At 44.2% G+C, this 15,232-nt stretch overlaps 1 protein-coding gene across 4 annotated transcripts in view; it reads left to right on the forward strand.

The window, feature by feature from the left end:
* The first annotated feature begins 1,501 nt into the window (after positions 1 to 1,501).
* Positions 1,502 to 15,232, forward strand: part of LOC112548564 (butyrophilin subfamily 1 member A1-like) — an 80,812-nt gene continuing 67,081 nt past the window's right edge. For 2 of the 4 annotated variants that reach the window (XM_025194700.1, XM_025194702.1), the window contains exons 1-3: positions 5,310 to 5,552; positions 9,564 to 9,715; positions 10,446 to 10,546. In XM_025194700.1, the coding sequence (XP_025050485.1) occupies positions 9,619 to 9,715; positions 10,446 to 10,546 (198 nt within the window). In that variant the 5' untranslated portion in view covers positions 5,310 to 5,552; positions 9,564 to 9,618. Of the gene's footprint in view, positions 1,749 to 5,309; positions 5,553 to 9,563; positions 9,716 to 10,445; positions 10,794 to 13,349; positions 13,632 to 15,232 lie in introns of those variants that run through there. The other 2 variants (XM_025194703.1, XM_025194701.1) reach the window with 2 other exon arrangements.

Here is a 15,232-nt window from a genome sequence, read left to right on the forward strand (position 1 = left end):
CTGATCTCTAAAAATGCTGGAAAGACTCGCAAAATGGCTGTAGCATAGCCAGAAGTAAAAAAGGCATCTCCAGAATGACTCATCATTTAAAAAGAGGCATAAAAGTAGTTCATTTGTAGCCATATGTCTTTTAATTAGTCAGCCCTTGACCTGATTTTAAAAAGACCAGTTTGCATAAATGATGGCCCAAGGATCCCTCTCTGCCCAAGGATCCTGAGAGATTTGATAATCTTCCCTTTGTGCTGGGCCTTGCGGGATTCATGTCAGGGAGACATTGCTGGGAAGTGGAGGTGGTGGATGTGGGAGAACGGTGGGCTCCGGGGGTGCCAGAGAGTCTGTGGAGAGGAAGGAATGGCCTAAGAAATGTCCTGAGGATGGGATCTGGGCTGTGGATCACTGGCGGGGGGAGTGCCGGGCTTACACCATTGCTAACTGGATTCTCCTGGGCCAGGTACCCAGAAAGAGCTGGGTCTGTCTGGACTGCGACGAGGGGCGGGTGGCATTTTTCACTGGTGATACCGATGCCCTGATGCTCAGTTTCCCACAGGCCTCATTTACCAGGGAGAGAAGCTACCCCTGGTTCTAGCTGGAAGGTACCCTGTCTGCGCTCCAGCTGTGCCACTGAAACATTTCGGGAACGTACCAGAGAGGACCTCATAAATGACCACGCTTTCCTGAGGAAGGCTACTTCATACCACAAAGCTTGTCTATGCTCTCTGAGGCTTTTAAGACCCAGCTAGACAAAGGCTTGACTGGGATGCTCTAGCTGGGGATGGTCCTGCTTTGAGCAGGGCTTGGCCTAGATGTGCCCTCCCGAGGTCCCTTCCAACACCCACTTTTTATGATTCTGCCCCTCCTAACTGTACACTAAAATCCATCACACACAAAAATCCTTATCTCACATTTTTCCAGCCATCACAGCTAAAACACAGCAGGGCCCTCTGCCTCTTCCAGCTTCTAACAACCCTTAGTCATGGTTTTCTGGATGACGACAGTCTCCTGGACTGTCGACTTAGCTGGACTTACACCACTGGAACGGACATGCATTTGCAGCCATGCTTGTCTAGTTCAGAGCCTGCTGTGCATGTTCAGTCTAGTCACTCACGAGTACTTGTCTGCACCACAGGGGTAACACAGGGGTAGTTGCAATTTGTGCATCAATTTTAAAAGTGCTGCTTAAGCAGCTGGAAAGCTAACGTTGGGATTCTTCTTAAGAAACATAGGAAATACTTAGCTCCCATCATGAATTTTCTTCCCCCACAACAAAGCAACCTGGCAGGATGTGAAATTTTGTTCTACTGCTTGGGCCAAATGGCAACTTCATTAGTTGTATTTTTAAGTAAAAAACCCTCAGGATTTATAGGGCATCACAATACATGAGTCTCCTAGTAACAGTTTCAGTTTAGCAGCAAGATGAGTGTTGCTTTAAGATATACCCTGCCCTCCTCACATGACATCATTTGCAAAGACTTCAACTTTTCAGTGACTTGGTGATGTTCGCTTTTGAAATACGGAACTGGTGAGAGAGGAAAAGACATTTTTCAGTTTGAAACACAAAGAGAATTGTATTAAATGCTGTGTGGAAAGGCTACAAGCAAACTGCTTTGGTTTTCTATGGCCAGACTTAGATGTGCAACTTGATAAGCTGAAATATTCCTTTGAAATGTAAATTATCTCAACCAAAGAATGAGGACTTTACAAGGGCTGGGCACAGTCAAAACACTGTACATTTTGTCTTAGGTTGAAAGGTAAGTGAAATGTAATTGCTTAATAACTCTTTAAATAGCTCTTAACTGGTAGTAGTGATCACATTGCTTGACAGACTTTTAATAACACCAAATTAGCTACTCCTGTGATAAATCATTTTCTGCTTTACATAAACATCAGATCAGTTATGTATGCAGAATCATTTATCTCCAGTTACAATTCAGATTATAATCTGGAGTGATATTACAGCAGATGGTTACCACATCTTGAACTCACAACATTTTTTTCCTTTGATGCTTTTTTATTTGAGAATTCAGGGCCCAGCCCTGCTTTCATGGCAGTCAAAGACAGATTTATAGCAAAAAAACCCGTGGTGTATGTAGCACACAGGATGATATCTACTTATGGTTTTCAACCTTTTTAGACTCCAGGCACCCCTCTATAACTTTTGTGAGCTGATTGACACCCCATTTTTTAAACTATTTTTTATTACTTCCTTGCACAGAGGCTGGGGGGCGGGGGTGCAGGGGAAGAGAAGCAGCCAATCAGGGAGGAGCCTGCATGGGTCCTCAGGTCTGGACAGGGAGGCGGGGAGCAGCTGGGCAGGGACAGGCATGTGCTTTGCTGCCCACGGCACCCTTCAAAGTATATTGAGACACCTCAGGATACTGTGGGACCCCAGTTGAAGATCACTTCCATATATGTAGCTCCAAACCCAGCTGCCATGCATATAACTTCCTAGCTTTTTTCTCTGCAAGCATTTTACTCTGACTGGGGGGCTGAATAGTTTTGCTTCAGATGCCCTTTAAAGGAAATGGGGGAAGTCAGATGATTTCCAGGCTCAAAATAAAAGATTGTATCCAATCCTGTCTGTGAAATCAGTGGGACTTAAGTCTGTGAGTCTAAACAGCTGTTCAAATGTACTGCTCCACAGGGATGGATATTTGTCCTCAGTGGGGGCCAAAATCTGCCTTGCAATTTGTGGATGCAAAACTATAAGAAATCACACGGCACCACACTGTGGCAGCCAGCAGGGTGTATTTTGTGGTCATGGGTTAAGGAAGGATTTCATTACATAATTGTAACAGAAACCTTGCTCCAAACTCCCAGTGAAATCATTCCCCGTTGTGTGAAAGCTCCATTGAAGGGGAGATTTCCTGCAGCGCCGTCTGGGAGATTCGATTGTCAGTCTGTAAAATACCTAAACAGTCCATGGAGCAGGGACAGGTGTCCAGGCCCCCCCACAGCTATCCAGATACCCTAACCAACAGGTAAAAGGCATGCTCACTATTTCTCCCCCTGCATCTGGGCTAATTAATGTCTTATTCCTTACTGTAAAGTGGCACCACTTCAACAGAAGACCCCAGTGGTCTCCAGGGAGGTGAGCGCTCTTGGTTTGAATCTCTTCAGGTAGAAGATCTTGAATCCAGGTCTCCCACATCCATGATAAGTGTTGTAGCCAAGCCAGGTGGTGGCAGTGTGGTGGGGGTGCTGCCAGGACCAAGACTGACCTGGGCTAGTAGGCAGTCCCTGTGGTGGGGCAGCAGGACAAGCACAGTGATGAGCTGGAACCCGGGGCAGTGGATGTGACTCCTGGGGGCTCAGGGTGGAGCAGCCATGGTCTGGTAGGCAGAGGATGCCATGACAGAGCTGCCACGTGTTGCCTCCATGCCCTGCAGACTTCTCTGGGCCAGGAAAGCAGTTGGCAAGGGAGCAGCACATGCAGCTGCCTTTTAAAGATGGCCACAGGCAGCTGCAGCTGTTACCTCCAGCTCCCTCTGGCTGCTGCAGGGGCTGGTACAGGGCCAGCTGGGCAGAAGCGACTGCTGCCAGGAGAAGCAAATCTGGTCCTGCATCACCGCACATGTAAACGCCTGCCCAGATGGGTTTACTCTAGAATAATTTACTCTAGAGTAAACCCAGCCCACAGTATTTGCATGTGTAGATGCTCCCAGTGTGAAAATTGAACATCAAGGTAACTGGAGATGCACCCATGAATTAGTTTATAGATTAGGAACAGGGGCTTAACATGGCATCACAAGTACAATGGGAATCATTGGAGGGACTTAAACAGGTTTCTCCTGTGCAGAATGTACCCTAATCCATGGAGAAAACAGGCAGTTGTACCTAGGGTGACCACCTTTTCAAAATGGAGAAGCAGGAAACATACCTGTCTCTCCCCCGCAAATCCGACGCCCACCAGAGCAGAGCTGAGCAGAGTGGGAGTGGATGCAGGCTGCCCACTGTAGGCTTGGGGCTCCCTGCCCTGCTGCCTATCCCCTGGAAGCCCTGTGTCAGCTGTGCACCCCCTGCCCGCCCAGCAGTAGTGCGCGGCACAACTCCACACTGTTGCCACTGCCACCCCTCCTGCTGCTGGGTGGCTGGGGGGCACCTCAACATGGCAGCACGTCCAGTGCAGGGATCCCAGGGGGAAGACAGCAGGGTGGGAAGCCCCAAGCCTGCAGCAGGCAGCCTGCATATGCCCCTGCCCCACACAGAAATCTGTGTCCCCCCATAGCCGCTCTGGGGGAACACATAGTGGCAGGGCCTCCATCACTGGCGGGGGTGGTCCTCAATCTGCCCCCAGCCCCGTTATGCAGCCCTCCATTTACTTACCTGCTTGGAGCAGCTCTCCATGCCGCCTGGGATTATTCCAAGCCACATGCATGTGTGCAGGAACAGACATGCATGTAGCACCCCGTGTCCCATTCCCAGCTGCCCTAAGCAGCCCCTTGCAGGGCAGAACCCTAAACTTGCAAGGGGAAACCGCTTTCCATGGTGAATCTCTGAACAACACTGCCAGTCCGGGACAAATGCTGCCTGGGGTCATGCAGCCTGGGACCGGGACTTGATGTTCCCACTTCAGGACTATTCCACCCAATTGGGGACAGGTAGTCACACTGGCTATATTCTGTACCTGCAAGAAACTTCTCAGGGAGAATGACTAACAATAATCCAAGTTTATACTGCAGCATATGTATTGTGTAATGTAGTGTATTGCTTGAATAGGAAATGTTATACTAATACTAATGAATAGCAAAAGGGAACAACACTGCAGATTTCTAGGGGCTGTGATTCTGATCTACAAATCCCTGAGGCATCTGGAAGCAGGAATAGGAAGTAATGAGACCTGATGAGAAACCTGCAGAGTCCTGTACCACAAATCCCACTTTTCTTTATAAAAGTGAGAAAACCCCTTTTGGCTGTGGTGCTCCTGCCTGAGTACATATATACTGGTACTATATTAAATCATGGTACTATATTGAATGGATGGTCAATGCTGTCTTTCCCTGGGACTTCTGTTCCCTTTTTCCTTTCCAGTCAAATTTTCCCACTCACTATGAGTTTGTGCCAGGAAATGCTTTTTACTAAGGCGAAAGAAATCCTCCTACAGCCAGACTTTTGTGGAGGAAGCTAAAAGTCCCTAGCACACACGGAGCATTTCCTGTTTCCCCTTGTGAGTATAAATGGCAGATTTTGATCACATAAAGTGGCAAAAATGCACTTTTTGCATAGGTATAAAATAAATACTATTTCCTTGGCAGCCTGGACATGTAAGTTCGTGTCTGAGCATGTGCAGCAGACTGTGCCCTGCCCAGGAAGCTGCTGTTCCTTTCGCTTTCCGATGTAACAAATGCTGCAAGGTGAAAATGCATATAGAAGTTTGAAACTTAAAAACTGGACAGAAAAGCTACAATTTAACCCTGTAGCTATTTTACTGTGAGATGTAAGCATGGAACTTGCTATTTGACATCCTGAAGAGCTTTTTCCAAGTTTCTTGACAAAACTAAAGGCAGCTTTTGGAGGCAGAAGACAGCATAAAACTTCTCAGCAGGATCAGTCCGGTAGGTGAACTTCTGTTGGTTAATAAACATTCAGGAGACCTTTTATGCTCTCTGATAGATCCCACTTTTTTAGGTAATGTAATTATACAATGATTAGATGATTCTCTGACAATTTGTTTTATTATTTATTCAAAAACTACATTACTTCTACATTCAAAATTAATTGCACTCAATATACTTTATAGATATATGTAATAGTAAAAAAAAACCCCAAACCAAAACCAATAAACCTAAAACAAGAACAAAAATCCCCCACAAAACACCCAAACTAAATGGAAAGAAATAGGGGTGCACCTAAACAGATTTTTTGGGCTAGTACCAATAGCTGATTTTTAAGGAGGCATATCAGCCGACACCGATCCGATTTCCAATATGCAGCCCAGCAGCTAGAAGAGTAGTGTCTGGCTGGTAAGGCTGTTATAGTGGAAGGGGAGGAGGAAGGGAAAGGGCACTGGGCGGGGCAGATGGGGGCCCCTGTGGTGAGGGACAGAGTGGGGAAGGGGCATGGGCTGGAGCTGGGGCAGGCGCTGCCCACCCAGGCTGGGGCAGGGTGCGGGACAGAGCTGCTGCCAGTACAGGGAGGATGGGGACAGGGAAGCAGCTCCCATCACTGTCCATTCCCTGGGCTGGCATATGGGGCATGTGCACCTGGCTCTGTGCCGTACCCCCCAGGTGGGGAAGGGTGGGCTGTCACTAAGGTCTGGGGCCAGGGACTGGGCCGGGCTGCACTCAGAGTGGGCAGCAGTAGCATTGGGAGAGGAGTTGTGGGGAGGCTGCAGCCCCCTCCCCCACATAGCCTCCCTTCCAGTGCTGCTGCTTCTCACCCCACGTGCAACCCAGCCCAGTCCCCTGCAGGGAAGAGCACAGCACCACCCTAGCTCCAGCCCACGGTAGCAACGGCCCTTTAAGAATCAATAGAGGGCAAATAGTGGAAATCTATAGATTCCCAGCCGTGCATGTTTTTCACTTCAAAAGTATTTGAAACAAGAACTTGTTTGAAAAGGTTGCATAACAAAACTAGAAGGGAAATGGTAAGAATACGTGAAACAAAGCTTATATTGTTTTAATTGTCATCTTCTATCAAACTGTATTATAATGCTGCCCACTTCTACTGCTAAATCACTAATATAAAATTAGATAATGCTTTTCTTAAAGCCTAAGCTCCTCAATTCCTGCTATTAAATGATATTTACTGCTTTAAGCTGTTTGTGTTTTACAGGAAATTCTAATCCTCATTACCCCAGAGAAAAGCTAGAGAATATTATCCCAGTGTAAGCTAAGGTCTCAGGTGGCAGAAATCTCTCCATGATTTTTAGGAATATCCCATGATTTCTGGGCACCTGACTCATGATTTTTGAAGACTTGGTGTTAGGAGCCCTGCAGGTCCACATGGGAGGCATCTCTTCCACAGCTTCTCGCACTGAACCCACAGCAGCTTCTGAAGGTCTTAGGCAGGGGGCAGGCAGCTCTATGCATTGCCCCTTCTTTGTGGTGGGGCAGAGATCCAGACCTGGCTCTGGGTATTACATAGTCTCCGGCTAAAAGAAGGCAGTTCCTGCACAGCACAGGAAAAGCAGCTCAAAATTCATGAGGCTGATTTGTTGACTGTTTTTTAGGCTCACCCTAACTGTACCTAACTCAAGGTACATCTACACCATAGTTGGTAGTAAAGGGTGAAGATATCAGATGTAGCTGTAAATGCGTTAGTTTGAGTACTGGGAATAGTGTAGCCACATCAATATACAGATTACTTTGCTACTTGGTTATCCTGAAGGAAGACTGCTTTGGGCTTCAAATGACTTTGTATGATCAGTTATTTGTCTACACTGGGAGCTGTTGCCTCTACAGCTGTGCAGACAGAGCTGTAGTGATAGCACCTGCTAACGGAGGTGATGGCAGCTGAGACTAACTGGGGGCTTCCGTAGGCAACAGTTTACTCCATCAGATGCTATAACCAGACTGGCCAAGAGCGGCCAAGACCCTGAGCCTCCCCTTCCCAGGAAAGGACTGCAGCCACTCAGCTGCTGGGGTAAGATATAGGGGGCTCCTCCACCACTTTGTTCATGCTGCATGCACCCAAGTATGCATGTACACAGATGTCTACAAGGGCACGGTATGCATCAAGCTGTAGAATTTCCACTGCACAGAAGTGCCAAAATACTGTTGGGAAGATTAAAAAACAGCCACTTCAGTGATGAGGAAGGAAAAGAATAGGAATTATTGGTTCTTGTGACAGACATATCAGGCTTGTTGTCCACTATTTGGTAATGCCGTATAAAACAGAATTACTCCAGGACACCAGCTGCTACCACACTCCTCCAGAGATGATACCATGTAGCTCTACTGAGCATGGCTATACAATTTACCCATATTCAGTGTAGGCATGTAGTGGATTTAAGTATTTTTATAATTGTGATTCTGTAATATAAAAAAAGTGAAGTAGAATGACATTTAGATTCATACTCATAAAAGAGACATTTATGTGCCACTTACTTGTCTATGAGGCAAAACAGGATTTTGTCCTATGTGCTGTGGTTTCGTAACTCCTATAAAAACTGTGAAATGTCATTTTGAGTCAACTTAAGAACAATATTAAAATAGAGATTGCCACAGGCAAGTATCTGGAAGTGGGAAACCTTAACTTTCCCAGCTTCCAGAGTCACACCCCAGAGCTCCTGGAAGCACATGTCTGGAAGCAGGGAAGCCATGCAGGCACTCCCGAGGTTGACAGGTCTCATCCTGCGTGGAAAATCCAGAGGCACACAAGAGTGAGACCTTCTGCCTGAGGTGGCTGGAGAGTGCAGGACGCTCCAGACTGCCTGTGCTTTCCTGCCATAAAGAAAATAGACGTCCACCACAATAAAGCATCACGAATTATTGCTACCTTTTCTGGCAAACACATTGTAATGTGACATATAGTATGAATGTCTATTTGCTTTTGCTTTGTGCCACCATAAAAATGTGTATGGCATCACAAAGGCAACAAAAGGTGATGTCTGTATTGCTGTGTCTATATTGCTGTTCTGGATTGAATAGACACCTAGCAGAAGTCTGTGACCAGTTTTACAGAGCAGTGGAAAGCCTTCTCATAACATATATGTCTTAAGCCATGTCAAATGGGTTTCCATTTTGATTGACTGGAAGTTAAAACACTCAATTTAGGTCTTCTGTCCAGGGGGAGTGATTCCAGAATAACTATTCCCAATTAACTGTACATGACAAAACACTTATTCTGAAGTAAGAATATCCACAGAGGAAATAATCAGGAACACACTTAATTTATAATCTTATTCTATATTAATTTCCACTCATTTCATTTTGTCAAAACCACAGCTTGCATTTCCATGGCCAAGCACAGTAACCAAATATATCAGCAACTTTTCCTGATGAGTCTTGGTTTTCTGTCAGTTATCCCACCAGACTGTCTAACACTTGAGCCCTGGGATAATTGCATCATTGTCTGTGAGTGAAACTCCTTTAGGCTTCTTGGCCTGTTGGAAATAGCGAAGGATTGTGAAACTGTTGGACACTCTCAGACATTGCAAAACACCATCTCCACACTGCAGAGCATACAGCTCTTTGTGCAAGATGGTCAACACTCCCCACTTTTGCCACATCAATATACGCAGTACTATGAAGAGCTTGAAGAGGACAAATTTCATGGTGCCTTGAACAGCTCTATTGGCATGTAACTGTATCTGAACCCCACGTTTTCTTTTTTAACAGTGCACAGTATTATGGTTCTAGATCTCATTCATTTAATATAGCCTAAAATGTAATGAAAACTCTTTATCATCACCTGACTCAACACATGATTTTTCATTTAGGGAAAGTTGAAAGAGGGAGTTATCAGGGATAACCCTGGAATTTCTGTTTCAGCTGCTGTTTTAATTGTGCACTTTCATAAGTTTATTCAAACCAAGGTTGTTTCCCTTGTATACTTGTACGTGCTGTCCTCCTGCTATCTCATCCAGTACACAAAGGTGGTAACCAGCGCTCTGTGTTCTCCAGGTGAATACTTTTCTGCCTTCCCCTTGTGCTTTTGGATCAAGTTTCAGTGAAGAAGATGCCTCACTTATTGTGCCAAATCTCCAGAGTCTCCACATCGCTGCCTGGTTTTCTCACATTCTTCATTACTTTTCATATTTGCAAGGTGGAATCAGGTAGGTATCTGCTCCATATTAATGTGTGTTCTCCTGCTGCTGAAAGGTTTATTTAGTTTTCTATTGACACATTGCACCAATTCTAGTCTTTCCTGGCAAATGGAAAAGATAGTTAGGAGTTCAAGACTGGATCAGCATCATTGTGTGGGAAGAAAAAATAAATACAGCTAATATAAAAAGTTTTCCTCTTTCTCTCCAGGCATACAGAATAGCTCTTTATCTATCGCCGGATCATATATTCATATTTCTATGCGCTTCTATGCTCCTCATTACCGCAGTATCCTAACATCCTCCTTCTTGTCACTCCACTGGCTTTTCAAAACCAATTTTGAGGAGGAATATTCTTTTTTACATGACATTTAAATTATCTGATATTTGTACTTCATGCCATATTGTAATTAAAACACCAAGGAACCAAAACATTTTACAGGATACAATGTTCGGACAATGTCCAGTGAAAAATGTTGACATTTCTATGACAAGAAAATATGTATGTTGTATTTATTCAGGATATTCTAGCCTTTCACAGACACTGAATTTCTTAGGTTGGGCAGTCACCTGCAGTTCAAATTGCTCAGCCCTCTCTATTTCAAGGCTTTGTTTTCAGTTATGTGTCATTTTACAAGTCCAGGTTGAAACTGCCAGGTTGGTATCCAACTCATGTTGAGTATGTTGGATTTATCTTTTGACTTCTTAGCTTACTTTGTGGTGTTTTTGGTATCTTTTACAGCCCTGTTTACAGTTGTTGGACCTGATCAGCCAATCACTGCCCTTGTGGGGGAAGAGATCGTATTGCCATGCCACCTGTCCCCCAACATGAGCGTTGAGAACATGGAAGTGAGGTGGTTCCGGTCTGAGTTTAGAAATTATGTTCATCTGTACCGTGATGGGAGAGATGATTTTGGAGGACAGATGCCAGAATACAAGAGAAGGACAGCGTTTTGGAAAGATGGCCTCACACATGGAAATGTTTCCTTGAGGATTGTCAATATCAGGCCTTCAGATGAAGGGCACTACCACTGCCTTGTTGCTGATGGTATTAATGATGAAGAAGCTGTAATAGAACTGGAGGTAGCAGGTCAGTGGCTTCTGTCAGTTTATATCTGCATGGTTTTCAGGTTTTTTCTCTTTCTTAATATGCCAACTTCATGGAACCTATGTATGAATTATTTTACAATCAGAGACTGTATTTGAATTTTATTCACATTTCAGAAACATGTTTCATTTTTTGTCAGCATTTTAATAATTTTAAGCAACATCTCAAAAGCAGTTAGTTTTCCTTTGTTCTTGATATCTCAGTGCTTAGGACCTTGTAATTTCCAGCCTAAATTTATTGACATCCAAGTTATATACATTTTTTCCTGGATCAATATTGTCTTTTAGCCTAAATAGTATTTTATCGTATGTCATATTTAGTTCCCAATATAGTTACATAGAGCAAACATATCCCTTTCTGCCTGTGTTTTGCTAGACTGGAACAGCCCAGCTGTTCTCCTAAAATAAACCCTTCTCTTTTGAAATCCCAATCCTCAATTACAGTCCTAATTTGCTTCTTTTTCCATGTAATTTGAACCCTGTCAATCTGTAGTCAGTCATGGGGGCGCCCCCCTCCAGCCTTTACCCTCTCTTTATAAATATGGCTTATTCTAATAATCTACTACCCGTTCTCTGATTGCCTGTGTTCAAATTTCATTGTTTCATGGGAACTTTAGAAGCTGAACTGAACCAGTTCTGTTGTGGACTTGGATGATTTCAATTGGTTGGGATTTATGTTCCTATGAAATGTACACACCCGGGAAGGGAGTATTTCTTATGCCTTTCCTTTTACCTAATTTGGAGTTTCACTGACGAGGCTGCTTTGTTTTCACATCTAAGACACTTGAACAGAAGTATCTATTATAAAAGAATATCCAATAAATTTAGTTACATTAATCATTACTATAAAATGAAGCAATTATGTCATATATTGGGATTACCTGCATTAAGCCCTTGTGCTCCCTTTAATCTGATCTGCTTCAGCTGTACATGCCATTTGCTTTCTTTCCTTTGCCAGACGTCATGTCTGCAAAGGTTCATTTCATTCTGTGATCACTCAGAAACAGGCTTTTGGGACTTTTGCTATAGCCATACTTTGTAGCTCTGCAGAAAATTATCTTTAAAGGCAACCAACAATTATTCATGTCTGCCTTCGGTCAATAAAAACACACTATCGTGTAGTACGATTCCAACTAGCTACACTTTGCTTATGGCTAGAATGCAAACTTAATGCGTTAGGCTTGTGCTGGGTCCAGAGTCTGCACTTCGTGTTGTGGAGTTTCAGTCCCTGAATCCTACAGCCTGTGCCTGAAGGCTACAGTCATTTATAATACCCTCATTACCTACCAAAATCAGATCTCAATGACCATAATTTGTTATTGACTCAGTGACTATTTGATGATGAAATTTCTCAGCTATCACATCCAGGAATATCTAGGCTCTATAGTTGTTAATAGAATTGCTGCCCTGCTCTGCAATATCTAGAAATTCTTGAAAACAAGGTTTCCACAGTCCTTTACAAAATTGACTCATAGATTTAAGAAATATAATTTCTTTCTTTTAATTTGAACCCTGTCAATCTGTAGTCAGTCATGGGGGCGCCCCCCTCCAGCCTTTACCCTCTCTTTATAAATATGGCTTATTCTAATAATCTACTACCGGTTCTCTGATTGCCTGTGTTCAAATTTCATTGTTTCATGGGAACTTTAGAAGCTGAACTGAACCAGTTCTGTTGTGGACTTGGATGATTTCAATTGGTTGGGATTTATGTTCCTATGAAATGTACACACCCGGGAAGGGAGTATTTCTTATGCCTTTCCTTTTACCTAATTTGGAGTTTCACTGACGAGGCTGCTTTGTTTTCACATCTAAGACACTTGAACAGAAGTATCTATTATAAAAGAATATCCAATAAATTTAGTTACATTAATCATTACTATAAAATGAAGCAATTATGTCATATATTGGGATTACCTGCATTAAGCCCTTGTGCTCCCTTTAATCTGATCTGCTTCAGCTGTACATGCCATTTGCTTTCTTTCCTTTGCCAGACGTCATGTCTGCAAAGGTTCATTTCATTCTGTGATCACTCAGAAACAGGCTTTTGGGACTTTTGCTATAGCCATACTTTGTAGCTCTGCAGAAAATTATCTTTAAAGGCAACCAACAATTATTCATGTCTGCCTTCGGTCAATAAAAACACACTATCGTGTAGTACGATTCCAACTAGCTACACTTTGCTTATGGCTAGAATGCAAACTTAATGCGTTAGGCTTGTGCTGGGTCCAGAGTCTGCACTTCGTGTTGTGGAGTTTCAGTCCCTGAATCCTACAGCCTGTGCCTGAAGGCTACAGTCATTTATAATACCCTCATTACCTACCAAAATCAGATCTCAATGACCATAATTTGTTATTGACTCAGTGACTATTTGATGATGAAATTTCTCAGCTATCACATCCAGGAATATCTAGGCTCTATAGTTGTTAATAGAATTGCTGCCCTGCTCTGCAATATCTAGAAATTCTTGAAAACAAGGTTTCCACAGTCCTTTACAAAATTGACTCATAGATTTAAGAAATATAATTTCTTTCTTTTCTAGCTTTAGGCTCTAATCCTATCATCTCTGTGGAGGATTACCAGAAGGGAGGGATCCGCGTGATATGTCGATCAGCTGAGTGGTACCCAGAGCCCCAGGTGCTGTGGAGAAATGCCCAGGGATATCATATAGCATCGCTTTCTGAAATCAAATCCCCAAGGGCAAATGGCCTGTTTGAAACAGAAATTTCTGCTGTCATAAATGGAGATTCAAACCCGAACTTGTCCTGTTGGATCAGGAACAGCCTCCTCGACCGAGAGAAAGAATCAGCAATTCATATATCAGGTCAGTTTCTATCCAAACCCTACAGGGAACCACCTCCGCTGGAACCCAAGTGAAACATGAAGCAAACACACACATGACTCGCATTTCCACAGGGTTATAATAGAAATCCATTTACCTGTGTATTTGTAGTTTATGAGAATCTGGATTTTATCTCACTCTAACTTCCGAAATTTTACCTTAGAGAAACTGGCAGACACAGTCACTCAAAATATCAATGCAGTGTGGTTTTGTAGTCTCAAGTTTGTCTACGTGAATTTTCAGTGGGTATTTCATGGGTATTTTGCTAGCATCTACCTACTAGTATTGAGTTATTCGTGAATCCTTAAAGGATTTTCAGTGCACTGCAACATTGTTCATTTTTTATCAAGTAAAATTCACTAAGTTGTATGTTGTTGCTCCTCTTTTAAGGGTCGTTAAGGGGAAGGAGGATTTATTTAAAAGGCTTTTTCAATATCACTTGTGATTCTGAAGCAATCTGCCCTTCTCTACATGCTGAGGGCATTTACAGATGTGCTCCAGGAGGCTGTGGTGTGTGTGAGAGGCGGGGGGCAGAGGGGGCAAGGCTTTATTTAGCACATCTCTGAGCTTTAGTTTAAAGCCCCTTGCTGCCATTTTTCAGCACAGGAACACTGATGCGCATTATGCTGGAAGCTGCTGGAGCACAGTTAATCCCATACTCCAGCAGATTCAATTAACTGAGTCTGCTCCAACGCACTGTAATTATAGGATGTTGGAGCAGTCTCTCTACATGTGTATACGAGCCCTCAGTGTATTCACTGATCCATGTCATAAATAGAAATTTATTTCCTTTGCAACTGCTACATTTCAGGGTTATTTTGCCTTCCTCTGAACCACTGAGTGTTTCCTGCAGCCAGGGCTGGGGAGTTTGACTGGCATGTCCTGCTGAGGCTTAAACCCAGAAGATCCTGGGGTCTTGCCCAGGGTCAAACCACTTGACATATTTGGAGTCAAGAAAGATCTTTACCCCCTGGTTAATTAGTATGGACTGCGGAGGATTTATCTTCATCTGTAGCAGGGGAGAATGGCCCTCTTCCTTGAGTCTCTCAAGCACAGTATAACAATCCTCGAACCAGAAGGCATTGAGTGCTGTGCTACCCCTCACCCCTGTTTTATCTGTGGCAGTTTAGGGCTTTTTGTCTTGTAGTTGTGTCAGGGTTGACTATAGTTTTTTAAGAGACTGGACAATGGGTTTGTTTGTATAAAACAATTTGGACGGAGAAGATCCTGCCTCAGGCAGGGGGCTGGACTAGAGACCCTCTAGAGCAGGGGTGTCCAACCTTTTTCAATGTGGGGCCGAATCATGAACTTTTTATCACCCAGCAGGAGCGGGCGCTCGCGCGGCCTGTCAAGTCCAGCTGCAGCCTGGGGGCGCAGGGGTCAAGGGGTGCCGCCTGACCCCGCCATGTCCTCCCTGCCACCTGGGCAGCCTCGAGGATGCTCCCACACCTGCGCACCTGGGCTCAGCAACCAGGGGGATATGTGGGGACTCTACAGGGGGGTGCGGGCTATGCAGGGACACCCCCCTGCTTTCTCTCCCCTGGGGCAGCCCGAGCCCGAACCCAAGCGGCAGGGGTCCCTCC

This window comes from Alligator sinensis, unplaced genomic scaffold (assembly GCF_000455745.1).
Source record: "Alligator sinensis unplaced genomic scaffold, ASM45574v1 scaffold1006_1, whole genome shotgun sequence".
Lineage (NCBI taxonomy): Eukaryota > Metazoa > Chordata > Crocodylia > Alligatoridae > Alligator > Alligator sinensis.